Genomic DNA, 25,934 nt, shown 5'->3' on the forward strand with positions numbered 1-25,934 from the left:
TAAAGTGCTTTGAAGTGAAGGAAATGAGTTTATTGGAAATGTTCTTTTTTCCACATGATTGTGAAAGTAAAACCTCTTACAGTTTTGTCAAATCAGCCTTGGATAGCTCTGTTCAGCATATCAAGCCATAGTCTAAGGAATGACTTTATTCCAGTGTGTATTCATTCTGTGTATTTCCACAAGAAAAGATCTAATCATGGGGTTTTTTTCAGGCTTGCTGTCTTGAGGGCAGTAGGAACTAGTGCTTCAAGGAGGAAATTAAGCAAATTCTGACATATTTTCAAGTAGAATGAGTGGCCATTTGAAGTCAGAAAAATCTGTCTTACTCCATATTCTTTTTCTGATGTTTGTTTTTCTGATTGTTGCTGCTCATGAATGCATTGGAAGAAATACAGAAAATGAATAAGATTGTTTTCAAAGTTCTGATGCATTCTTCCAGTTTTCTACAGTTTGCAGTCCAGGCTTTCTGATTTGCAGTTGGTGTCTGTTTGTAGGCTTTTGTTGAATGTGTTTACTCCTTCCTTGCATCTGTGTTCAAACCTATGTGGGACCCAGGCATCTACAAAATAATCTGCTTTCACAGCTTATGAATGTGTTGGTTTGAAAATTTGCTTACTTTTGGCCTGTCCACCTGATAACTTTTATTGTGTCTTGCCATTTATCTCTTGAGAATGATAATGAGCAGCTGTTCTATGTTCCCTTTGCTGCGCAGTCATGGCATTTGTAGTCCTTTGTGAGAACCTCCTTTAGTCATCTTTTTTTCAGCCTGATGAGTCCACTTCTATTTAGCTGTTCTATTTGGTTCATTCATTATTGTCCCATTTTTGTTTTCTATTTCTTCAAATCAGAGTGGAATGACAATAGAACACATCATTCAAAGTGCAGACATCAGGGATTTTGTGATAGCCTAGTGATATTCTCTGTCTTTTCCATTTTTTTCTTTGTAGTTTCTGATGTTTTGCTTCACTGCTACTGAGCTTGGAAATTGCATTCATAAAAGCCTCCTTTGCTACTTAGTTTAGCTTCTAGAACAGTAAAGACTGGTTTGGAGGTGTCATTGTGTAGAACTTCCGTGTTCACAACTTTGTACTTGGCCAGTTAGCACAGGGGGTTTTCTGAGCTGGCTTTTTGTCTTCATTGCCTTGAACAGAGTGGTCCTTAAGCCTGATTCCTTATTCTTTGTTCCCTGTTCAGTTATGCTGAGAAGTTGCAACACTTAGCGCAGCTTTCTAAGATTCCACTGATCACCTTTCTCTTGACTGAGTACTTTGAAGGCAGGAAGTGGCATCAATATGAAAGCATGCTTTGGAGTAAATAGTGGATTTACTATCCTTGGAGTCTTCTAAACCCATTCCATCTTCTGGAAAAAAAGGCTTTTAGACCTGGTGTTGTGGTGTAGGAATGGTACTCTGCAAATCAGTGTCCTCACTGAGATTCTCCAAATCGTGTGCCGCATTTTTAGCTCCCCCACTTTCTTCCTCTCTCTCTTTCCCTGTGGCAAGGAAGGAGTATTGGAAGCCCAAAAGGCAGAGACCAGGGTTGAGGTAGGAACACTGTACTGGAAACAATAACAAGAAAAGGAACAGTAACAGCAACAATATTAATAACAAAAATGTGTAAAAGAGTGAGTGACTCACATGCACAGATGCCCACCATGGAGCTCAACCTAACTTCAGCCATGCCACCATGACTGCTCCCTCTGGCTTGGCACCGACGTCTCCCAAATCTCCGGCTAAGAACTGGCTCGGAGCTGGTATTACCCCACTGCTCTGTCCCACTGTAAGGAACCCCTTGGGCTGGTGTTGGTGGACTTCTGGAGAGGAAGTAAGACATCTTCCTCATGGTAAACTCTTCACCTGTGTCAAGTTGGCAGGGCTCCTTGATTTGCTTGTCACAAACCTCTTCTCAGAAGTCAGTGGTATTTATGGCTTATGTACTCTTACAATACTTCATATATCACCTGTCATTCCCAGCCTTGTTTCCCTTATCCCCGCCTGGTATCGATTGATTTTCTTGTTAGGTTCTAATCACAGTACATGATCTTAGCTAACTACATTTCTAACCTAACCCCTTGACTCAGAGGGGGGAGAGAGAGAAAGACGTAAACCTTTAACCAGTCTTCTTTCTCCTGGAAAAATATTTAAACATTTATATGGTGAAAAGGGTTTAGTTTTTCTGTTTGAGTTGTGCCTCATCACTTTGAGTGGAGCACAGTACTACTTTGAATAATAGCAGTTCATCCATTTTAATTTTCCTTTCTGTTGTGCGTTTAATTCTTCTTTCTTTGTCTTCAATTGATATTTAGGTTTCTGGAACTATTGTGGATAAGAGTGGGCGTACCCTCTCTGGCCAGACAGGAGAGGCATTTGTCATTAGTGTTTCCCACAGTAAGCCACTTTGGTAAGGAAATGTATCCTTCATTCTCTTAGTTAATTAGTTGTAGTTTTGGATTCTTTTCTATTTTAACCCTTGCTTGCAGCTAAATGGAAGCTATGCAAATTGTAATCATACATAATCATGTGCATTGCTAACGTGTTTTTTTATCATTCCCTCAGCAGAAATTATGTTTCCAAAGGAAGCAGAATTTTTAATTCATTGCTTTAAATAATCTGAGGCTTTGTGTTTACACTGAAATCACAATTAGGTCAAAATCTGAAACTGTAGTTTGCCATCTCCTACTGTCTTGGGCTGTGCAAGGAGCCAATCCCTGGTACAGGCAGGACTTGTCTCTCTTAGAGGGAAGCAGTGCCATCTGAGAGTGTTTTAGGGTGTCTTGAAAGAACAAAGCATAAAATACTATTACAGTGTTCTTTTTACTGAACTCTTAGAATAATGTGCCCTGAGTGATTTTTCTCAATGTGCGTTTTTTTTTTTTTTTTTTTTTTTGAGAGCTTCTGATGCCTCCATTTACTTTAATTCTTTTCTCTCCAGGCAGAAAAGTTCAAATAAATATGAGGTTAAGGTCTGTGCAAACGGTTAATGTGTCAGATGTGGTCATTGTGCAAGGTTTTGCATATTCATTTTAAGATCTTCCCCTGGTTATCTACTCTCCTATGTTTCTTTACCCTGTTCTACCTCATTGTCTTCACTTCCCTCTTTGCCTTTTTTCACTCTCAGGTTGCTTCTCTTCACACAAAAGCTTGCACCAGAAATAGATATTTTTTCTTAGAATATTCTAATTGAAAGCACTTAGTTCACTGTTAGTGGTGCACACCATGCACATTATGATGAGCCATTGTTTGTTTTTACAACAAAATTTCAGCTAAACCACGCAATCTGTCGTCTCAGTGATGCAGAAGCAGAAGACTGCATTCACAGTTTTCCTGACTGCCCTTGAGGCTCCACTTTCCCAGACCAGACGGTGTTCCAGAAGTAACATATGGAGCCTCTTGGAACAGGGTGGTAGTTGACTTCTTCTCTCAGCATTATGGCCTCGTGATCCATATTTGGCATGAGTCTGTCTCAGATAATTTTGCTCTAACTTTCTTGCTTCTGAAGAACAGAGAAGGGCACTGGAGCAGAAATCAAGAATTTATTAAAGCATATTTCATAAAAGCTGTCTTACGGATCTCAGTGTTTAGGGTCTGTTTCTCATTTGTGAAAAGGCTACTATACAGCACTGTAGCAGAAGGGTTTTAGTGGTTGGAACAGATTGCGTTTAATGTTGTTTCTGTGGCCAAATTGGTGCAGAGTGGCTTTAGGGTTGTGAAAAAGCTGATTAATAGTAGTATCCTAGGAATAGTGTTATACGTGTTCATGTGTTTCTATTTGGGTTGTGTATGCTCTGAATAGGGTGATGTGTCATCATTAAATCAGTTTGATTTGGACCCCACCCTTAAAAGTTTGTGCTTTGTGTCTGGATGAGGGAAGTGATAGCTGAAAAACTCATGAACTGTACTTAATAAGTGCTGAAAGATATGTGTCAAGCTGCTTGCCATGAAAGATGCTCAGATATGTTGTTTCAGATTCTATGATTGTTTCTACTGTGATAGCATTAAGAAGACATACACTGAGTTTTGGGCCATAATGTGGATTTTGTTCTGATCCCAAGGGCGATCTGCAGCCTTATCTTTCACAGGAGTTTATGTATGACTGCTGTGGAAAAAATGAGCAAGAAAGGGAGGTGATGTTTAAGATGGGCATGTGATGCTTAATACACTAGGGTAGCATTGACAGAATATCAGCTATTTGGCTCAAGGCTGCTTGCTTTTATGGCATGGTTAACAGTTTGCTTTTCTCAAATGTTTTCTTGCATGATGTTGAATGCTGTGAGGAGATGATACTGGCCACAGAAGCTACTTTTTGTTTCTGAATGAATGTGCATGTCTTTGGTACAGTTCTGAAACAAGTAATGCTTGGATTGTGTCATGCTCATGAATATACTTGTCAGCAACTCCTGTAATGGGTAATAATTCAGGCAGTTTGGAGTGTGGGGAATATGAGCTGGAAGCTAATAAATTGAGTGAGTTAAGAGTAGGAAATACGCTGCATTTGTCTGCATTTGATAAGGGCAGTCTTGCTAACTGTTCTGGACTTGCTTTGCTTTGAAAAATCTTAAGTGTGGGGGAGCCCATACTTAGAAATTAATTCCAGAACCTCATTGCTGTAATGAATTCTATATTCCTTGCTTTTACTATTTGTACCCAGGGAATCTGTATGATGGATTTAACAATATGTAAACATCAAATCTTGAAGTGGGAAAAAAAAGGTTATTTTCAAAATTTTCTGGCTAGTATAAGATGTATTAGAGAAAGCACTTCGAAGGTAGAAGTTGCTGTTTAAAAAAACATATACCCTCCCCCCTCAAACACCAAACCAAACCAAAAAAAAACAACCAAACCCTTACTGTCTCATCCCTAAGTTATTGGGAGAAGTGGTTTGTGTGTTATTTGATCTTGATCTGTGACTGTGATATTCAAGACCCTTGGTTTGGATGTTGCTGTGAGCCCCTCAGATTTCAACAATTTTTCCTTCTGTTCAGCAAGTAACTCTGACTGCAAGTGCTACTACTTATGGAGTTATCAATGCCCTGCCTTCTCCTTGGAAACAGGAGAAAAGTAAAAAACCATTTTATGCTCCAGTCTTGTGCAGGGCTTTTCTGCTTTTGACCTCTCTGAAACTAAGTGGGCATACAGGCACTTAATTAGCTCTGCTGCCAGTGGAGCTCAGTCAGCTGGGAGATGTGGCTGTTACGCATTCCTGTTTCAGTGGGTTAGTGTGCATCCTCCCTGAGACTGTTATTTCCAGGAAAGGAGAAAGCTTTTTTATGAATTCCTCTTCCAGCAGCTCTGTGAACACCTTCTGAGTTCTGCAGTGCTCACAAGAGGGTTTTAGAATGGTGCAGAAAGATCAGGAAACATGTAAAAGGTATCTTACATACTTTCTGCAAGAGAAATTTCTGTATTTAATACAAATGGAGATATTTTGAGTGCAAGTCTCATTTACGTATCTGTCATTGAATGAAAGAAAATATGATTATATCTCATATACTGGTAAAATTGTTTAGAAACTTATTAATGGAAAAAGTCTTCTGCTGTAGTGCTGTCTTGGTTAGTAAGATGTAGCAGATTCAGTTGCTCAAGCTTAGTGCTACCATGAGGCTTCTTGGGGGAGGCACTTGCTGTCTTCCAGAGTTTATGTATAATTTGTAAAGGAAATGATGAGTTAGCAGCTTGAAGCAGGACTTGCCTTTTCAACCTTTTTTCATACTTTTTCCTGTAGCACAAGACTCCTTTCCCATCTGCCATTCTCATTCCACTTGTTCTTTCTCTTACCTAGAAAACAGAGCCGTCGTGTTGCTGCAGTTGCTGTCAAAATGCTGCCACTTTCCTCCTGGATTTTGAAATGAAATCTTGATTTATTGTTCCCAGTTCAGTTCAGCCCAGCCCCCTTCCCTCTTGTGCTTTTCTTCCACCTGAGGGTTCTCCTTTTGCACAGTCATGCTGTATTGATGATGATGATTAAAGAAATTGGAGATCAGGTTGGTTTTGTTTTAGATGGTTGTGGGAGTTCGCAGTTGCCAGCATTAACATTTATCTGTTCTGTGTATAAAAGGTGTTTTTACTTCAACATAATTTTTGAAAATTTATTTTCCAGTATTGGCTTAAATTGTGCTTTAGGGGCAGTTGAAATGCGTCCATTCATTGAAACAATTGGAAAATGTACAACCGCCTACATCATCTGTTACCCCAACGCAGGTGTGTTGGTGCCCATGTTCTTATGCTTACAGGCACATGAAATGTAGTTAACCTGTTCCATCTCATTAGCAATAATAGAGTTGAAGTAGCTTAAAAAGATGATTGATTTTACTATTAAAAAGAAGGTAAGAATATTTTAAACTGCTGAAAGTAGTTGTTGTTAGTTCTGTGACAATGAATCCAGAATGCTTTCTTGCATAATTAATAATTTGCTGAGTTGAGTAGTGATTGCAAGGGTGATGAGGCATTATAGTTCTCATACAATTGTAGCTGTTTTAAATGTGCCTTTTATGGAATTTAGTTCTGTTCTTTTGGACTTTAAACAAATTGTAATACTAAAAAAAAAAAAATTATGTTTTTAGGTCTTCCCAATACTTTTGGTGGTTATGATGAAACTCCAGAAGTGACTGCCAAGCATATAAAGGTATAAAATACTACTTCTGATTATCTGATGCACTAGTAGATAAGAACTCTGCTTGTATCCTGTGCATACTTATTCCAATATTGGGGATGGATTTTTTTGCCTTCAGATAGCTATGTATGTCAGTTGCATTGTTTATAGTCAATTTGCTCAATGATAGTGATTTGAATTATCGCACTAGGAAAACTACTTAGGAAACTGAAAACCTTAATTTCTTTTATGTACTAAGCTAAGGTTTCCTGCTGCTTGATCTGTGCATTTACTCATTGCACTCCTGTGTTCTTACTGTTCTATTTGGGAATTGTTCAAAAAGCTGAGTGGTGTTTATGAACTTGGCACAATTTTACAGATGTGTGTACAGGAACTGCCAATGTTGGGGGTGTTCCAGTGCAGAGTGTCCTTCCCATGCCACTGGATCTGTGCAAGACAGAACTGTGTGTCTGAAGCTTCAATGTGTCAGCAAGAACACAGTATAAAATAGGCCAGTTTTAAATGTAGTCTCTTGAAATAACCTGTTGAAATTGCTGGTTGGCCTTGGGAATTCAATCTCAGAACAAATCCTAAAGAGACAATATAATGCAAATTGTTTTTTTAATTTAGTGTTTTTCTTCTGAGCTCCCTGAATTGCTTCACATGTGGAGAAAAACAAATAAATGTATATATATAACATAGGTTTAATAACTCTCAACAAAATGTTCTTTCCTCTTACAGAATTTTGCTTTGGATGGTTTGGTCAACATAGTTGGAGGTTGCTGTGGTACCACACCAGCACATATCAGGTACTTCATGTGCTTTGGACTGCAAAGTAATATAAGTGCTGCTTCTGAGGCACAATATTCCATGGCTTGTCTTAGAGTTTCCTGAAAAGGTGGATCACTTAAATGCCAATAGCAGCAATATATGAAGTGGGAACAGCCTGTTCATATCATGAAGACTGAGTTGAGGTGTGGTTGAGACAAGGATTAAACCTCTTTGGTTGTGTCATCTAAAATTGTTCTGGAATTACTTCTCCCTCTCTATTGAAGAATAGAATAGATTTCTCATTCTCTCCTTTATTGTGCTGTATCTTCTTTCTCTTTTTTTGCAATCTTAGCCACAAGGTGAAACTTAAGGTTTCTTTTAATGGTAGATAGAAAGAAGAAGGTATGTGTGTGTGTTTGTTGGGGAAATTCCTAAACAGAAGTTCTGTGAATGCTGTACAGCTGGTGCTGGTCCTGGCTAGTCAGAAGGAGCATTTGATGTCTTTGTCACTGCAAGTAGGTCAGTGGGAAAGCCTTCTTTTTTCAGTTAAACTCAAAAAAGAAAGGGCTGTTGGGATTAATTTTTACTCTGATATAAACTGGGAAGAGGTGACATGTAAACACGCAGAGGACAGTGTGTGTCAGTCCTGACTAGTGTGAAGAGAAAATGAATGTGAACAGCATGAGTCATTCTGGCATCTGAGAAGTGTGTCAGTACAGAGCAGTGTTTGTCCTTTGGGATTTTTGGTTTTGTTTTTGTAGAGTGTGATTGTTTGTTTTTTGTTTATTTTGGTTGTTTTCATGTTTTGTTTGGTTTTGTTTGTTTGGGCTTGTTTTTTGTTTGTTTTGTTTGCTTGGGGTTTTGTGGGCTTTTTTTTTTTGTTGGCTCGTTTTGGTATTTCAGTCATTAGCAGTTGTTCAGCTCAGCAAGTCCTGAATATGGTAAGAGTCAGTGTGGTTGAGCACTGATTCTGAAATCCTTCAAGTGTCCCATTGTATCTCATTCTGTACTTTAAAAACCTTCAGCATTGTATATTTCCTTCAAATAGCCATGTTAGAATCTTCTGCGAGTATGTTTTTGCCTTTGGCCTCACAAAGTGGAACTACATAATTAGTCTTGTCTCTACAGGGCTAAATTGGAAATGTAGCCATATGTCTAGTATGTATGCTGTTTATGTTAGTATATATGCTGTTTGAGTCTTGTCTGGAGTAGTTTAATTTTAATTGAAAACTTTCTTATTTCTGTAACTCAGAAAAATTGCCGAAGCTGTGAAATTCTGTAAGCCTCGTGTTCCACCTTCTCTCTCTCAAGGATACATGCTGTTGTCAGGTAAAGTGTGTAACAGTTTAATTTCATAACTAATGCAAGTTTCCTTTATAAATTTATTGGCTGTTTTCTGCTGATCAGAACATTGCTGTGAATGTCTGGTTCTGCCTGACTCCAGCAAGCTTATGGATATGTAACCACATCTAAGTCTTACTGTTTTGCCTAAAGGAGTAGTAGAACATTTTTGCTGCCATCTTGTATAACATAATCAAGCCAGCATATTTACTCTGCAAGTCTCAGATGTGTTGTAATGGTGAATGAGTGTCTGTCTTCACTTTACAACAGGGAGGGTCAAACACAGAGAGACCAGGTATTTTGGCTACAGTTATTGGTAGAGCTGGGATGAGATCCTTGTACACCAGCTGTGTGAGGGCTACCCTGTCTCACCTCAGATGCTGATTCAGTCATACTGGGACTGTGCTCCAGCAATGTATCCAGGTCTAGAACATGTTTTGTTTTAACAAAGTCTAGATCTGTATGTTCCACACTTCAGGTATTCTTTTAAGCCTTTGAGCCATATATCTGAATAAAACAGATATATATATCTGTATATATATCTTTTCAGTCTGGCATTTTAACCTCAGGTCAAATCAGTTTAGCATAAATAAAATATATCATGGTTGGTCTGTGATGTCATGCCTTAGCTTATTTGGTTCTGCTGTAGAGTTTGTTTGCCTCTACATTGCCTGCTACCCAAGGGCCCAACTGGCCTTGTTTCTCTGAACTGGGGTATGTGGTTATGAGCTGCCCTTGTTGGTCAGTCAATTCAGTGGGCTGATGCTTCTCTCAGGGTGTCATGCATGAGGTAAAATGGTTGAAAGTTGAGAGGACATACACACAGATGTCCAAAGAATCATAGCTTAACTTGTGTATTGGAAAAGTTGGTTGTTATTTTTTGTGGGTCAGGTAAATTATTGACTGTCATTGAGGAAGAACAGAAAGATTTGGTGTATGTATTGGCAGCTGTTTCATTGCATTGCTTTGCTAGTTACTCATTAGAGCACTGATGTACTGAGAAACCACTATGAGAGAGAGAGAGAGACCTTTTTTTTACAGTTCAGAAAAGAGATTTTGTCTTTCTTACACAGTTTTTTCTTTTCTGTTTTAACAAATATGTTCAAAAATATCTTTTTAAGGTCTGGAGCCATTCAGGATTGGGCCATACACCAACTTCGTTAATATTGGTGAACGCTGCAATGTTGCAGGATCACGGAAGTTTGCTAAACTCATCATGGCAGGCAACTATGAAGTATACATATTAACAATAATCTCATATGAAAAATAATCTTTATAGCTGATGCTCTGATTTTCTATTGCTCCATTACACTATTACTGTTTGTTTTGCTGGCACAAAGCACTATTCTACACCAGCTTTAGTTTTCCTTCTTAGCTCTTGTGATTATTCTGCACCTTGCAAAAATGTTGAATAGCCTTTAAAAATTAAGTATACTGTTACAAAACACCAGAGCTTGTAATGCAAGGCCCTTATTTCATACCATCACAAAGACTGTATTTTCTTGTCATCTTGTGCAGTCACAGGTCCTTGTTACCATACAAATCTTAAATTATTCAATTAAGCATATGGCCAACTTTCTACAGTTGGTGATGCTACCAGTACATCAGGTCTCTGATGTCATGTTCTGTAAATAAATTAATTATAGGTTGTTCCATATCAGCAACTTTTTTGTATTCTTGTACAATACAGATAATTTCCTTATTGGATGTCTTACAAATTTTTAAATTTTTGACTGCATGCTTGGTTTGGAGAAATGAAATGTTATCCTGAGAATAACTAGGATTTTTTTCTTCTCAGTGTTGTTTTGGTTTTTGACTTTCTTCTTTAGGAAGCCCTGAGTGTAGCCAAATTGCAAGTTGAGATGGGGGCCCAGATTCTTGACATAAATATGGATGATGGGATGTTGGATGGCCCCTCTGCAATGACCAGATTTTGTAACTTGATTTCTTCGGAACCTGATATTGCCAAGGTTGTAATTGAGTCACAATAAAGAACATGTTACTGACTTGTAAATTGCATGCAGGAGATGTTGATACCGTTTCATTTAAAAAACAGTTTCTGTGCTTTGGCAGATGTAGCTGTCCCCTGAGAGGAAGTGACACTGTAATAGGGAAGGCCTTTGGGTGAAACAAAGGCTTGTCTGTCTGTTCTCACATAAATACATGCCAGTCCTTTTAACTGCCTAGAAAAGCTGAATGCAGGTTCATTCTGGAGCAGTTATAAGCCATAATGTATATGTTAGCAGTGCGTAATGGTATTTCTTTCCACAAACCTTAAAGTTGCTATGGATATTGAATGGCTTTAAAAAAATAGTTCTGCAATGTGCTTTCTCTAAAATGAGTAGCTAAATCAGAAACACAAGATATTACACGGAGAAATAGAAATCTCTATATGATATATGATGGAGCTGCCATGGAAGCTCTGGAAATAAATTTGCTCTGAGTTTTGCATTTAAAGCAAATTGAATCTCTGTATATCATATGGGAACATTTATTCATAAATGCTGATTAATGTTGTGTGCATTTTTATGTCCAAATGGACAAACAGCACACAGAACTGTAATTCATAACTTCTGTGTGTGTTCCCTGGCTTACCTCGCTATTATTTACAGGTGCCATTATGCATAGACTCCTCAAATTTTTCAGTGATTGAAGCAGGTCTGAAATGTTGCCAAGGGAAATGCATTGTAAACAGCATCAGTCTAAAGGAAGGGGAGGAAGACTTTCTGGCGAAAGCGAGGAAAATTAAATTGTATGGAGCAGCTGTGGTTGTTATGGCTTTTGATGAAGTGGGGCAGGTGAGTGTTACTTTAAAGGAGAGGTGTTTTTCTTCTGAAGTGTAAGGCTTTCTTCCTCTTTTTCAGTACAAAGTTGTTTTGTTTCATTGACAGAGTTGAATTAGAGAAGTTCTGTATTACCTTAGCAATTATGACCATAGTTTTGTCCCTGATTTGTAAGTATTTCTTATGCTGCTCAAACATTTGAAGAATCCATGTACTGATCTAGGTGGAGCTCTCTTAGTCCAAGAGAGTCTTTTGCTATTCAGACATGCTGAACTGTTCCTTCATAAAAGATATTTTTAGTTCAGAAACTGTTTCTTATGAGAGTGAAATATTTGTGAATGAATTTAGTTATGTCTAAAATTGCATATTAAGCTGTGCATAGAATGATGAAACATTGGGCAGTGGGATTGTTTTTTATAAGCTGACTGAAAACTCCAGGTATAGGGGTGATGATATTTTAAATACAATATTCTTATGTATAACCCTTTTCTAATATTTGTGATGTTCACATTCTCAGTCTTGAGTCTTTGGAGCTGTAAATGATTTCTGGAGAGTTTATTTTTTGTGTGGTCTATAAGTTTCATGTCAGAATTCTTTTTTTTCACTAGGCAACAGAAACAGAAACCAAGATTGCAATCTGTTCCAGAGCTTATCATCTCCTTGTGAAAAAAGTGCACTTCAATCCAAATGATATAATATTTGATCCTAATATTTTGACCATAGGAACTGGAATGGAAGAACATAACCTTTATGCCATAAATTATATCAATGCTACTAAAACCATAAAAGTGAGTTGTAAGGTTATTTTAACTTGAAGTATATTGCTGAGATGACTTAAAATGCTAAACCCCCATAAAACAGAAAAAAACCCCACCCCCCTTCAAACAACAACAAAACACTGCTGAAAAATGTTACACATTTTAGCCTAGTGAGGAGGACTACTCTTCTGAAGTCCAGACATTCCCCAATATTGCTGTATTTCCAGCAGAACAACTTCAGATAGTTCTATAAATATATTTCAATCTATTTTCTGTACTGTAAATATACTGCCTTAATTAAATGACGTAATGATCACATTTATATGTGCAAGCTAAAAGGACTTCTTTGAAAGTGGGCGAAAAGTGCCTTATTTCAGTAAAATTCCTTTTTCTGTGGAAGACATTTGTTTGGCAACCTGACTTTTTATGTAGCCAAAATATGTGTAAAGAAGTACAGCAGTGAGGAATGTCACCTGCATACAGCCAAGGAAACCGCACCATTGTGTTTCACAAGACACCTGGTAGATGTGGAGATGCTCTGTCAGTAGCTGTCTGGGGGTGAACACCCCAAAGGCTGCTTTGTCACCACAGGGCAACTGGAAGTAGAGCTGCACCCTTCAGTTTAGCTGCTCAGCTGCAGCCTGCTCCTGAGGCATGCAAGCAGGCAGACTGGCTGCTCCTGTTTCCAGAGGAGTGGGGACAGGAAGAGCCAAAAGTAGGTTTGTGTGGAGAAAATAGGGAATACTGCAGTGGGAGAACTGATGTGTTCAGAATAGCACCTGCGACAATGGAAACCACAGTAGCTGCTGGATCTTTCCCTTACTTGTAAATTTTCCTGCAGATTTGAAGTGATTTTTATGAATTTGAGTAACTGGAAGGATCTGGAACAGGGAAAAGAGAAAGAGTACCTAGCCAATGCACTGAGCTCAGTGGCCAACTGTTTTATGAACTGAATGCTTTACTTACATTTCCTTTTTGGAAAGTGCTTTTCTAAAAATCTGTGTGCAATTCCTATAGGAAACACTGCCAGGAGCCAGGATAAGTGGAGGCCTTTCCAATCTGTCCTTCTCCTTTCGAGGAATGGATGCCATTCGAGAAGCAATGCACGGAGTGTTCCTTTACCACGCGATTAAGGTATGATGTGCTTTGGCTTCCGTATGTTTGCACTTGGCAGATGTGCAGTGCTATGTCTGACAGCCTTGTCTGGAGGATTCTGTATGGTTTTTTCCAGTATGGCATGGACATGGGAATTGTGAATGCTGGGAATCTGCCTGTGTATGATGATATCCACAAGGAATTGCTACAGCTGTGTGAGAATCTAATCTGGAACAAAGATCCTGATGCGACAGAGAAACTTTTACATTATGCTCAGGTAACTTCCAGTTTTAAGCTTTAAACAGTAGTTAGCTTAGCACCTGAGCCTCACCACCTCCCTGCAGGTGATAGGTAATACAGCCTATAAAACTGCATGTGTCAGTATAGCTGTGGGTGTAAGAATTTGCTGATGATACTACAAGTTGTTCAGTTATTAACACAGAATAAAATGAGTAATCTGTGATAGATCAAACCTCTCCAGTTTCATGTCATGGAAGAGCCCGTGCCAGAGCTCTTCATATGCTTAAGGAGACCAAGCTACATAGGCATTTTCTAAGGAAAAAAAACAAACCCTCAAAAAAAAGGAAGCAGAAATCCCAACCAAACTTTCTGCCAAAGAAAATGCTCACAAACCAACGAAAACCAGAAAAAAAGGCCAACTCATAAGCAAGCTGATCTTGGTGCTAGAACTTAAATGACAAGTGCACTGTGGGAGATTGAGTAAACCTCTCTCTCTGGTGGTAATGGTTGGAGTACATAAAAAAAGTGAAATAGTTGCTTTAGATTTGTGGCTCTGCATAGATTTCCATTTCATGTAATGTGTCAAGATTGAGGATCAGATATTTTGTGGTTTTGAGATGTTTTAATGATGGTGGTGATAAAAGACAAAAGTTACAGTTGACTGTAAGGTAACTGGTGAAATTCTGTTCTGAATGGGAGATACAGCAAAAATCTCTCTGGGTTAGATGGCTGTTAGATTTATACGCACAAGAAGACTTGCATGCCTCTTTTATAGCTCCTGGAGGCAGTGTTTCTGTGCAGAGCTTTACTTGGTTTGTATTTTGCCCTATGGTGGTGCATGCTTTATAGTAACAGTGGCAACATGTTAAAAACAACTACAGGAAGATTCTCTTTATCCCTTGTGCTTAGGCTATTCCAGATTGTGTTCTTGGTGTCCAAGCAATTCACCTGGGAGTGATCTTGTCTGTTTAAGCTGAGTTGCATCATTGGGGTATTCAAGATTGCATAAAGAGGAAGAAATAAAGGGAGAGTTAGAAAGGGATTACTTGAGCAAGTGTTTCTGCAGAAGGCTGAATGTGAATTTAAATGGAACCTTAAAAGTAGAAGTGAAAGTGGATATTGAGTCCTAGGTGTGTAAGTTTGGGAAGCCATTGTTGGAAAATCTGCTTTTATTTGTGGTGGTAGTTTTACTGAGGGAGTGAAATAGTCTAGTGGCAAAAAAGAGGAACTTTATCCTTGCAGATTTGGGGAATCAGTCCTCATTTGAAGTCTGAGATAAAAAATAATTTTCCATGATATAACTGCAGACATTCTTGAGCAGTTTTGTTCCTGCATGTCCACCTTACAGTGTCATGGGTTACTTTTAGGCTAGAATGGTTCCCTTGTTAAACTTTCTGGCCAGTGGTTGAAGAGCACTTGGTATCATTCCAGTGAATCACATAAGGTGATTCCTGAGGTGGATAGAGACTTCTGGAGATCATCTACTCCAAGCCCCGTACTCAAATCAGGGGCCAGCCAAGATCTGGTTACTCAGGGACACGTCCAGTCAGGTTTTGAATATAACTAAGAATTAATATAACTCTACATTGTCTCCAAGCAACATTTTGTTCCTTCCTTAATTCCCTTTTACAATCTAGACATACGAGGGGAATAGGATTAGGAAACAAGAAGATGTGAAGTTAGCTAATATTTGTGCAAACATGAATGAAAGCTGTTCTGTTTTCTGTTCCCATGAGTGAGGTCTTGTTTTCATGGATTTATCTTAAAAAACTTGCTGACGAGCACTCAAAAGTATAGGAAGTTCATAAGGCCTGAGAAATGTCAGATTATGTATAATAAATGAGTAAGGAAAATAAATTACTTGCCTGAAGTATGTTGGGTAAGGTGCTCTTCTACAAGCCTTCCTGGGGTGAGTGCTTGTGAACTTTCTTGCACTATGAAGCCCTTTTGGCCTCTGTGTTCCCAGCCAAGGGGAGTACAAGTGTGAGACAGAGGATATGTGGTAGTTTGGGGCAGTCTGTGACAAACAGTAGTTTTGTAGGCTGACTGATTGAAAACACGTCTGTGATATTGAGTAACATAACCTATTCCAGCAGAAACTGAATTAGTGCCAAATTAATTAGAATTTTAAAATTAAACGTAATGTGTGGGCCAGCAATCAATTTAAAATGTGTTCCCAGAAGTAAATCCCTTAGGATTAGTCATGTCATCATTTTTATGAGCATAAAATTTGTCAAACTGCTCTTTTTTAAAAAAAATTATTTTGTTTAGATTTTCATTGAGGTGTATACCTATTGGGATGTAGACACCCTGGGTGCATGTATTACATCACAGATGTTTGCAACATGATTTGCGTGTATATAAACCTTTTGAATAGTCTAAAATTATTTTATGAGTCACTACTTGGAAATATCCTCGTTTTTCTGAATGTGAAGTCCATAATTGTACCTCTAATGCATGCAAGCTCCTATGGATGTCTTTTCTTTTCAGAATCATGCCCAAGGAGGAAAAAAAGTTGCACAGACTGATGAGTGGCGTAAAGGCTCTGTGGAGGAAAGGCTGGAATATGCTCTCATCAAGGTGAATTTGTGTGGAAAACTGTCCTAACCATCAGTGCTCAGAGCCGTGAGCTGAGCTCAGACCATAAGGGATATATTTGCCCTTAAAAGTTCTTTAGCTACCATTTTTTTCACAAGCTATTAATTAACAATGAATAATAAAGGCAACTGATCTATTTAATTTCAATGAGAAAAGTGTAGAGGTGTGTCTTTAAGCTTCAGAAGCTGAAGTCTTTGACCCTTCATATTTTATTCCACTAGTGTTGGTAGAAACATACTGCTTTTGCTTTGGAACACACTCCTTTTACTTCCTAAGGCTGTTTTTTAGTCCTTCAGTAGTATTGCATTGAGTGGCATCTGGACTGAGGAAGCAGCCTTTGAGTGTTGGGTTTTTCCGATGACATAGTTAAGAAAAATGAACAAATCTGTTAATTCTGGGGAAGTGCTGTGAGTAACTTTATCTGCCTAAGACCTGCAGTGTTTTGGTTCCTTTGAACCAAAGGAAGAAAGACTATTTTCAATATCCATTTGAGGTATTTTTAAAGACTATCAGTATCTACAGTTTCTATTTGTACTTTCATTGTGGGGTTTTTCTGGGGAGAAGGCAACTAAATAAAAGTTGTATTTCTTGCAAAATAAAAGCTTCACTTTTTTTTTTTTTTTTTTTTCCCCCTCAGGGCATTGAGAAGTATGTCATTGCAGATACAGAAGAAGCAAGATTAAACCAGGAAAAATATCCTAGACCTCTAAATGTAATTGAAGGGCCTTTGATGAATGGCATGAAAATTGTTGGTGATCTTTTTGGTGCTGGAAAGATGTTTCTGCCTCAGGTAATGAGAAAATAATGTCATATATTTTCCTACTTCACAAAAACTAGCATTGAAAATGTAGGAATTGCAAAAATTCAGGTACTGCTGAGAAGCAGACATTTTCTTACTTTGAAACTCGACTTTCTTTGTGTATGATTTTGTTTGTTTCTGTTCTTCCTGAGTATTTTTGCTTTATTTAAAATACAGTTTTAAGTCTTAGCCCATGAAAAAGTGCAGGAGAGTAAAAGCCCAAAAAAAATTTGCTGTGTTTAGCGCCTTCTAAGCTGCACTGTGGAAGAAAGTGTTTTGTGTAGATCCCAGTAAGGCCAGCAGCCTGCAGCCACAGTGTAATCTGAAAACTGCCACCTGGGGCTGCAAATGAAGTTTCATTTATTGCCTGAATGAGAAGGCTAAAAGAAAACTGCGTTTATTCCTATACCTTGTCTTTATTGTTTATTCTGCCCCCTCCTTTACCTGTGCAGGTGATAAAGTCTGCTCGAGTTATGAAGAAGGCAGTTGGCCACCTCATTCCCTATATGGAAAAAGAAAGAGAGGAAAGGAGAGCCAAGCAAGGCAGCACAGAAGAAGAGGCAAGATACAATCCTTTGTGCTGTAGTTCTTTAATAGAGTGCTATGACAAATATAAGAATTATTTGTTGCTATTTATATTTATAATGCTGGAGAGTTGATGAAGTCACATGGAGACCGACAATCTCAGTCAAAAATTTGAGTTAGGTTTGAAATTCATGATTTTGTGAAACTCTGCTTGTTGTGTGCCTAAGCTAGTAAAGTTTTCTGAACTATGCCAGTGAGCCTTTCTAGGCCCTTTATGCCAATGTAACTAATTTCTTGTATTTTTACAGGCATTTAATTTTGGTATTATTTATTCTAACTTTATATCAGGTTTTGCTGCTTTCTTCTAATACTTCTGCCCTAGGCGAACTCTCTAATTCTCCTTTAAAATTTTTAATTGTTCCCAATTCTTAGCTTGAAATCTTCTTACAGTGTATTCGCTGTGCATCTCTTGTGTGATTGTCCAGCACAAATGTAACAAATACAGCAAATAATTTGGAAAGAAAAATAGCCTGATAATTAAATCTGATTGATCTTCATGAAAGAAGGGAAATGCCTTGTCTCTTCTCCCATGCTCTTTCCAGATACCAATGTGTCTTCTCTCCTGTATCTCAAGTTAATCTGTTCTCTGGGTGTCACAAATCACCTTTCACTTCATCTCTCTCCAGCTCATGCTGTTCTGTTTTAATTTGGACAACAGTGCTGGTATTTCACACCCTCTGTTTTGTTCTGATCCTGTTTGAAGTTGTTTAAAATCGCTACCCCATTGTTTCCATGAGCAGTGAATTAGGATCTTCTGTGAACCCTCTGGCACTTAATTCTCTGGCTAGAAAGAAGTGAAGTGGAATTTGAGACATTCTAAAAAAGATGGCAAACACTCTAAGAGAGTGAGTTAGATATTCTGTGTGGCTGAGGAGAGCAGGAGAAAAAGGCAGGGCTTCTGTCATCCTGCCTTCTCTACCTTCTGAGGGGCAAGGGATGTAGTTCCCTCCTCTTAAAAAGACATGCCACTATATAGAGAATCAATGAAAGAGATAAAACAGCTGCTTCTGTTCCCAAAGTACACTGGCTTGAAGGAAAAAGATTTGCAGACTCTGGTAACTGATCTGTCTGATGTTACCCAGGCCACTGTACCCTCCAGGACAGTTTTAGTCACAGAATGCCAGGAAATGCAAAGCGTTGATAGTTACGTTTGAGGATAAATAGCTGTGGCTGTGGATCTCTATCAAAGATAAAAAAAAAATGAAGGCCTTTGGATGTATGCCCAGAACTTGAGGACCTCCTTGCTTAAGACACTTGAAATAAGTGTGCCTAAAATAGGGTTTATTTAAAGTGGTATGTGCTGTTGCTCATGTTGTTTGCTATCCAGCAAAGATTTTCCTTCTTATGTGCAAATCCATTTTTTTTTTTATATCAATCACTAATGAAATCATCAGTAATTATTTGCTATGATTAGGTGTGATACCTAATGTTGGCCAGCATGTTTTGTTCTTCTCCCAGTCCTTGATTAATCTCTTTCCCCATTCCTCAGCAGTATATTTTCAGCTGCAGAATTTTCTGTTGATTTTAATGAGATGGCTGAGTTACAGACCTCCATTTTGCTTCCTCTCTTCTCTGGCCTCCTGTAAAACAGAAGCACTGGGGAGATACTAGATTTTAGTAAACAGCAACATTGGTGGAGATCTAGGGATTTTACTCAACAAATGTGTTAGAACCACAGGAAAATACTAATGTCACTATTGGTAATATATCAAGATTTTTTAACCCATAATATTGCAACTACAAAAGCAATATGGGCTCATGAAAAAGAGAGCTGCTCTATATGTCCAGAAATACAACGTGCTTCATTGAAGGATTCAGTCATCCAGTTCTGCCACGTGCGAAGGAGATGATATACTGTCTGGAAAAATATTTTGTAGTTTCACATACAATATGCTCAGATTTCCACTTTATTTAAATTCTGTGCAATTTATGTAGTTGCTTACTGGCATCTGATGCTGCAGCAACTCAGACACTCTACTGTTATAGCCTGGAGCTGTTCCAAATGACGGCACTGATTATACAACTAAAAAGGTATTGCCAAGTCCTGTGTCCTGGTGGAGAACTGCTGTGGGAAGTTCCACTGTTGTGCTGCTGGCAGCACCCTTTGTCAGGCTGAATGCCATCTAGCCTAGGATCTGCTTGTGACAGAACAGCTTCCTTTCTTCAAGCTGATCCTTCTTCAGCCTGTTTGTTCAGCTTGGGTAGTCTGAAGTAGCCTGATCACTGCCCTGAAAACTGTTGTTATTTGTGTTGCATAAAAATGAGCCTCTGCTGCTTTTTCTGATTCCTCTAATTTCTAAGTTTGCTAATATCCCGTTTTTTTCAGCATTGCATCAAAAGATTGATATTGATGCACAAACAGACATGTAATTTTAAGTATTCATACCCTTTTATTCTAAATATTTAATCTCTTTATTGGCAAGGTGTATATTTGGAGCAGAAGTACCTTAGGAGTTCAGTTATTGCACTGCAAAAAATGCTATCCAGAAATGGTTTTATGTGCTATTTTGTTTTTTCAAGCACAGATTTTTGAATAACATCCATGCATTTTAAAAGAATAATTCAGGTGCAAGTTTCTATAACCTGGATCTTTTAAGATGGTTTTTAATACTTACTGTATTATCTCTACTACACTTTGCAGTACTATAATAGAAGTCTGGGTCATGGTTTAGGATTGCACTGTTGTATGTGTTCAACATACCAAGGCTTCTGAGTAATTTAACTCTTGGTACTTCAACTTCCAGGATCCTTACCAGGGTACGATAGTATTGGCAACTGTGAAGGGAGATGTACATGATATCGGCAAGAACATTGTGGGAGTTGTTCTGGGCTGCAACAACTTCAGGTAAAGAGACATCAGGTAGCTGAGAACACAACTGTAGAAGGGTCAGTAATTAGTACCTCTCTGTGGCTGGAGCTGTGGTGATAACAGAACTGGGCATCTCTTGGGAATTGTCCTCTGTTCCCCAGGTTGGGATTGGGAACACAGATCATAGCAGCTATTACTAAATGGGTAGGCAAGAGGGAGTATTGCATCCTCCTTGAAAACTGTTTTTCCTAATAAATTGATATCTGAGGTGATTCTGCAGTTAACGTCAGTTGGAATATAGATGAGAACATCAGTTTTTGTGTTTGTTTTATATCAGTTAAATATAATAACTGTGATGTTTTTATAATGTGTGAAAAAATCAGATATGACAGTTGCAGTAGACAATGCCGTATATTGGTTGTTTTGGAAAAAATAGTCTTGTAAGATTCAAATGAATCTTGTAGTGTGTTTTTCACGTTGTTTGTTAACTTTGAGGTTTTAAAAGCTTGCTGAGGTATGTTTTCTTAAATAAGAGATGAGATTTTCATTCTGTTTCTAAACTTCAAAAGTTAGAACTTCAAGAAAAGTCAGGTCTTTCATGGCCCGTCTATGTGCAGAAGGCTTGGCAACAGTGTTGGAATGAATGGTCATGTTTCCATCAGTGTTCTTTTCAATGGTCTGTCAGACATTGTGCAAAGCTGAATTGGTTTTGGAACTCTGTCTTACTGTATATTCCTTTAGTTTAGTTTTGACTTTGGGTTGTCATTTCCTCTGGAAAGAGCCAGAATTATCCCTTTATTTCAAAACACAAAGTGTTGAAATCAATAGCAGTGCTGTATATATGCAATATATTCCATTGAATTTCCTCTTGAAATTCTGTTGATTGGATTCAGGCTTTCTTGAGCTTTATTTAGACTTACTGAAAGGAAGCCATAGTGTTCTCTGTCACCATGAATATGAGTGAGGCTGAGTGAAATCTGCAGGCTGGGGTGGTTTACTTGAAGAAATAAAAACCTTGGCAATTGCTAGGGTTAATAGGAATAAAATGCTAAATAGGGAAGTTCAGTGTCCTGTTTCATAAAATGTATGCTTTAATAAGGCAAACAAGCTTGGTGTGAATCATCTTATATTCCTGACCTAAGATACGATGTCCACAAAACATTTTTGTATTATCCAGATGCCTTCAGAAATGCTACTGCTGTGGGTAGCTTGGTAGGTGGATCAGCACTACACAGCCATTCATTCACTTCCACCCAGCTAATCTCAGTGAGATGGGAAAAGAGGAAAGGAAGAAAGAAAGCAAGAAAAATTGTGGGTGGAGAAAGAAAGCAAGAAAAATGGTGGGTGGAGAAAAGTAATAACTGAAGGTGAAGTGGAAGAAGAGAGAAAGAAAGAAAGTAAAACAAGTGATGCAAAGGCAATCCCCTTATTACCTCCTATGGACAGACGGGTGCCTAGCCAGCTCCTGAGCAAAATATGGCTAACCCCTGCTATGCCCTTACTCTCCCTTTTTATTGCTGAGCTTAACTTCATGTGCCATGGAATATTTCTTTGGTTAGTTTGGGTCATCTGCCTAGTTGTGTCTACTCACAGTCTGTTTCTTGGGGGACTAGAGTAAGAAACAGAAGAGGCCTTGACACTGTGAAAGCATTGCTCATCAATTGTTAAACTTTAATTTGCAGAATTGTTTTGGCCATAGATCTAAAACACAGCACCATACCAGCTGCTGTGAAGAAAATTAACTCATTTCAGCCAGACTTCGTACAACCACAAAAATTTATTTTAAAGAAAAAGCTCCTCTTGAATTTTCTTAACAGTTATGCCATCTGGAACTCTTACTAAAAGACCCAGAAGTATTTCCTATTTAAAGAATCCCCAATTTCCCATTTCCCAAATGGTCTTAAGAGAAACAAACAAGAATCTCAATCTTAATTTCAATTTTTAGGTCAGTTGTTTACAGCAAGAGGAATGTATTTGCCCTGAAACAGAAATTTGATTTGCTATTTAAAGGATCTTGTGTCATCTCCTTTCTTTCCACAGAGTTATTGATTTAGGAGTCATGACTCCATGTGATAAGATATTAAGAGCTGCTGTTGAGAACAAAGCAGGTATAGAGAGACTTCATTAGTACTTCTGAATTGTTTGATTTTTAAACCACATTTTTTATTGCTGCATATTGCATTCCTATACTGACTATGATTTGATCAGATTATCTTCAGAGAAATCAGAACTTCTGCTTTAACCATGTTAATTATTTAGCATTTGGCACTTCTGTGAAACTTAGCCTGAGGAACTGAAATCCTGTATCAGAAGGACAACTCTGAGAGAGACGTGTAGTATTTCTTTTAGAGATGGATAAATGGAGCCTTGAAAAGGTCTAAGTAACTTCTTTTTGAGTCTTAAATCAGTAAAAGAACTTGGCATTTGGCCTGCCAGATCCGTGAGTCTGAAATTAGGAATGTATTGTTCTAATAAATAATGAACTTCCTGAAACAACTTGCAATTGCTTTGGAACAGTCTACTGCATCTTGGAAAAGATGAATGGTGTGAAACATAGGTGGTGAAGTTTGAAGGCACTTGCTGTTTCTAAGAGCAGAACTTAGAATTATTTTGTCTTATATCCCTCTTCAGTGCTGAACTTCTGAGACTTGGAGCTTGCTAATCAAAAGTGCTGTTTATTTATTGCTGAAACTAGAGCAGTAGGTGTTCAGCAACTGCGAAGGCTGAGAAATATCTTAAACTGGCGATTTGGAATTGCTGTCATTCTTGGAAAGCTTTCACTTTCTAATTGGGTCAAACATTGCTTTTAGACTAGTGACTGTCCTGCTTTGCATCTCATTATTTTCTATCTGATGCATGAAGGTATATGATGTATGAAATAATTTTTTCTGTAGGAATTTCTGTGTCTTTCTAGAATGGATTGGCTAAAGTTTTGTGCATGTGTGTTTGTAAATTTGCAATAGATATAATTGGCCTGTCTGGTCTCATCACCCCATCTTTGGATGAGATGATTTTTGTCGCCAAGGAAATGGAGAGATTGGCAATAAAGATTCCTTTGCTCATTGGAGGAGCAACTACTTCTAAGTAAGATATCTCAGTTGGGAAGATGGGCAGTTTGTATGCAAACAGTGTTAACTAGAGAAAAAGAAAATTTATAGCCATTTCTTTCCCCTTTCTCTCATTTTCCTGCAACACACATACTGATATGTACTCAGCCTAACATTGACTGTTACTTCTTGTTTCAGAAGTCCTAGATTATTGAGGTAAAATCTAGTTAGTCCATAACAAATAATGGACATATTAAATGTTTAATTTTTGCAAGTATATATTATTTGTGGAAATACTGTGTTTTCTCTAAAAGTTTTTGCTCATATGCAAATAAATAAAGCCCTGTTCTTCTAAGGGGTTGAATGATCTATTTTAATTCACCAAAGCATTTTAAAAATGCAGGATTTTGAGACTAGAAATAGTTGACATCAGGGAGCTGTTATTTTTAAGGAAGTTACTGTATTTTCCTGGATCACTGTTCAATGTGATGACTGTGTTGAGCCTCCAGTGCTGCTCAGGCAGGCTGGTAGGGGATAAAGCCCCGCTGCTTGCTGTGAAGTACTTATCATGTTGATTTTGATAGACTGAGCTGTTAAAATCTTGTTCTCTCAGATCTGTTCAAATGAAACAACATAGCTGCTGTGATTTCCTGAAGATCATGTTGACAGCTCAGTGACACCTGGTATTAGCATTACTGCAGATGTGTTCTGGGCATGTATAACAGCCGTGGGTCATGCTTTGCTGACTGATTTGGGTACAATATACTTGAGGAGGTGACAGCTCAGAAGACTGTAGAGGTCATTTTTTGTCTAACTAAAAGCTGTGAGCAGTATTGCTTTCTTTATCAGAGCAGCATGTACCATATTCTGTATTTTTGGCTTTAGCAAATCATCTCATAATTTGACAGACAGTGGAGAGTGGGATCATTACCTGCCTTTATTGTTCCTGCATGTATAATGCAAGGTTCACTGTATCCCTTTTTCTCCTTTTCTATATGTGCCTCTTCCTATTGTTTTGATACTGAGAGCAAACGCGGAGGATTTTTTCTTACAAAAAGAAACAACAAAAAAAGCCAAATAAAAAACCACCAAAAATGTGGGGAGTCGAGGGGAAGGCTTTATTCTAAGTGGAGGTCTAAGGAGAGCCTTTTCAGTTCTTCTTAGTTTTTTCACCCGGGGTATTGTGGCCTAGTAATTGATGTCAAATAACCAGCATCAAACAATTCTGCAGAATTTATTCACAGAAAGAAGGAATATAGTTAACAGGGAAGCTGCATTAGTTTTATCCTTGAATATAGAAATTACTAAAGGATATATGTATACTTTTGAGTACAAAAATTGATTTTATTCATGTGAATTATATATAAATATGTACTTGCACATATGCCCAGATACAATGCAGTGTCTATAAAATACATGTCCAGTAAAGGCACTTTTTATGGAAGACTGGATTCTTAATATATATTTAAGGTTACTTTCCTAGTCTTCAATTTAACCTCCCATGTGCATTCTTAAAAGTTGTGTAGATGTCAGAAGTTGCTAATGAAGAGCCATCTGCATTTTTTTTCACTGTAAGAAATAGGCATTGTTACTTGGAATAAGGAGATCATGAGTACTTGGAAGAGTGTATAGTGAGGCTAGTTTGAAAGAGAGAGGGAGGGAGGCTGGATTTAGTCTCCAGAGTCCACACAATAAGAGTTTCTTCATAATTTACAGTAATGATGATTTTTTCATTCATATTATGCTATTTTGCTAAATTCAGGTACTGAGAAATAATGGTGACATTCTCATTGCCATAAAATTTACTTAAAAAAAAATACAAAAGTTAGCATGTAATGGTTGATACAGTGCCATTTTACCATGTCTTCTTTGGTTTCCTCTGTCTGTTCTGTCAAAACAGACGAGATACATTTTTGTAAAAAACAGAGCTGCCAAGATCAAAAATGTGTCTCCTAGAAGCAGATGCAGGGGATGCTGGACAGCTGTTTACACAGCTGTATTGCACAGTCATGAGTAAACCTCCATGTCCAAATGCTTTAAATATTTGACAGAACCTGAATAAAAGGGGGAATCTTACCTTTGTTAGGGAAGATTGCTTCCTGGGCTCTGATTCAAGTTTAATTTTAGAAATGTTGTTTGATCTTAGTATATGAAAGCAAATTATAAGGCCTATAAGATCTTTGTTCCTACACTTGCTTGCAAAGTTTTGGTAGGACTGAGCCGAGCTCTTTCTTGCATCACTAGAAACTGTTAGCAATGATGTTTTCTTTATCAGAGCAACAGATATTGTAGTAGATCTATTAGAGTCTATATTTTGTGGCTTCGGCAAGTAGTCTCATAATTTGACAGACTGTGAAGAGAAGGGTCTGTCCTCATTGCACCAGTAATTACAATGCAAAGTTCACTGCATCTTCAAGGTGCAAGTTTGTAATATTTATTGACCGCTGGCAGAATTAATTCTTCAGGTGGACTTATGCCTCTGATTTTGAGAAGTGGGATAATCATCACTGAAGTAGGTTA

At 38.0% G+C, this 25,934-nt stretch overlaps 1 protein-coding gene across 5 annotated transcripts in view; it reads left to right on the forward strand.

The window, feature by feature from the left end:
- MTR (5-methyltetrahydrofolate-homocysteine methyltransferase) overlaps positions 1-25,934 on the forward strand; it is a 49,859-nt gene that overhangs the window by 12,665 nt on the left and 11,260 nt on the right. For 2 of the 5 annotated variants that reach the window (XM_030235860.2, XM_030235861.2), the window contains exons 8-24: positions 2,306-2,400; positions 6,097-6,197; positions 6,560-6,621; positions 7,330-7,397; positions 8,612-8,688; positions 9,822-9,934; positions 10,530-10,670; positions 11,313-11,498; positions 12,092-12,271; positions 13,259-13,375; positions 13,473-13,613; positions 16,067-16,156; positions 16,812-16,964; positions 17,426-17,533; positions 20,303-20,403; positions 22,408-22,475; positions 23,331-23,451. In XM_030235860.2, coding sequence (XP_030091720.2) covers positions 2,306-2,400; positions 6,097-6,197; positions 6,560-6,621; positions 7,330-7,397; positions 8,612-8,688; positions 9,822-9,934; positions 10,530-10,670; positions 11,313-11,498; positions 12,092-12,271; positions 13,259-13,375; positions 13,473-13,613; positions 16,067-16,156; positions 16,812-16,964; positions 17,426-17,533; positions 20,303-20,403; positions 22,408-22,475; positions 23,331-23,451 — 1,922 coding nt within the window. The remainder of the gene's footprint in view (positions 1-2,305; positions 2,401-6,096; positions 6,198-6,559; positions 6,622-7,329; positions 7,398-8,611; positions 8,689-9,821; positions 9,935-10,529; positions 10,671-11,312; positions 11,499-12,091; positions 12,272-13,258; positions 13,376-13,472; positions 13,614-16,066; positions 16,157-16,811; positions 16,965-17,425; positions 17,534-20,302; positions 20,404-22,407; positions 22,476-23,330; positions 23,452-25,934) is intronic. The other 3 variants (XR_007777149.1, XM_050972525.1, XM_050972526.1) reach the window with 2 other exon arrangements.

Source organism: Serinus canaria, chromosome 3 (genome assembly GCF_022539315.1).
Source record: "Serinus canaria isolate serCan28SL12 chromosome 3, serCan2020, whole genome shotgun sequence".
Lineage (NCBI taxonomy): Eukaryota > Metazoa > Chordata > Aves > Passeriformes > Fringillidae > Serinus > Serinus canaria.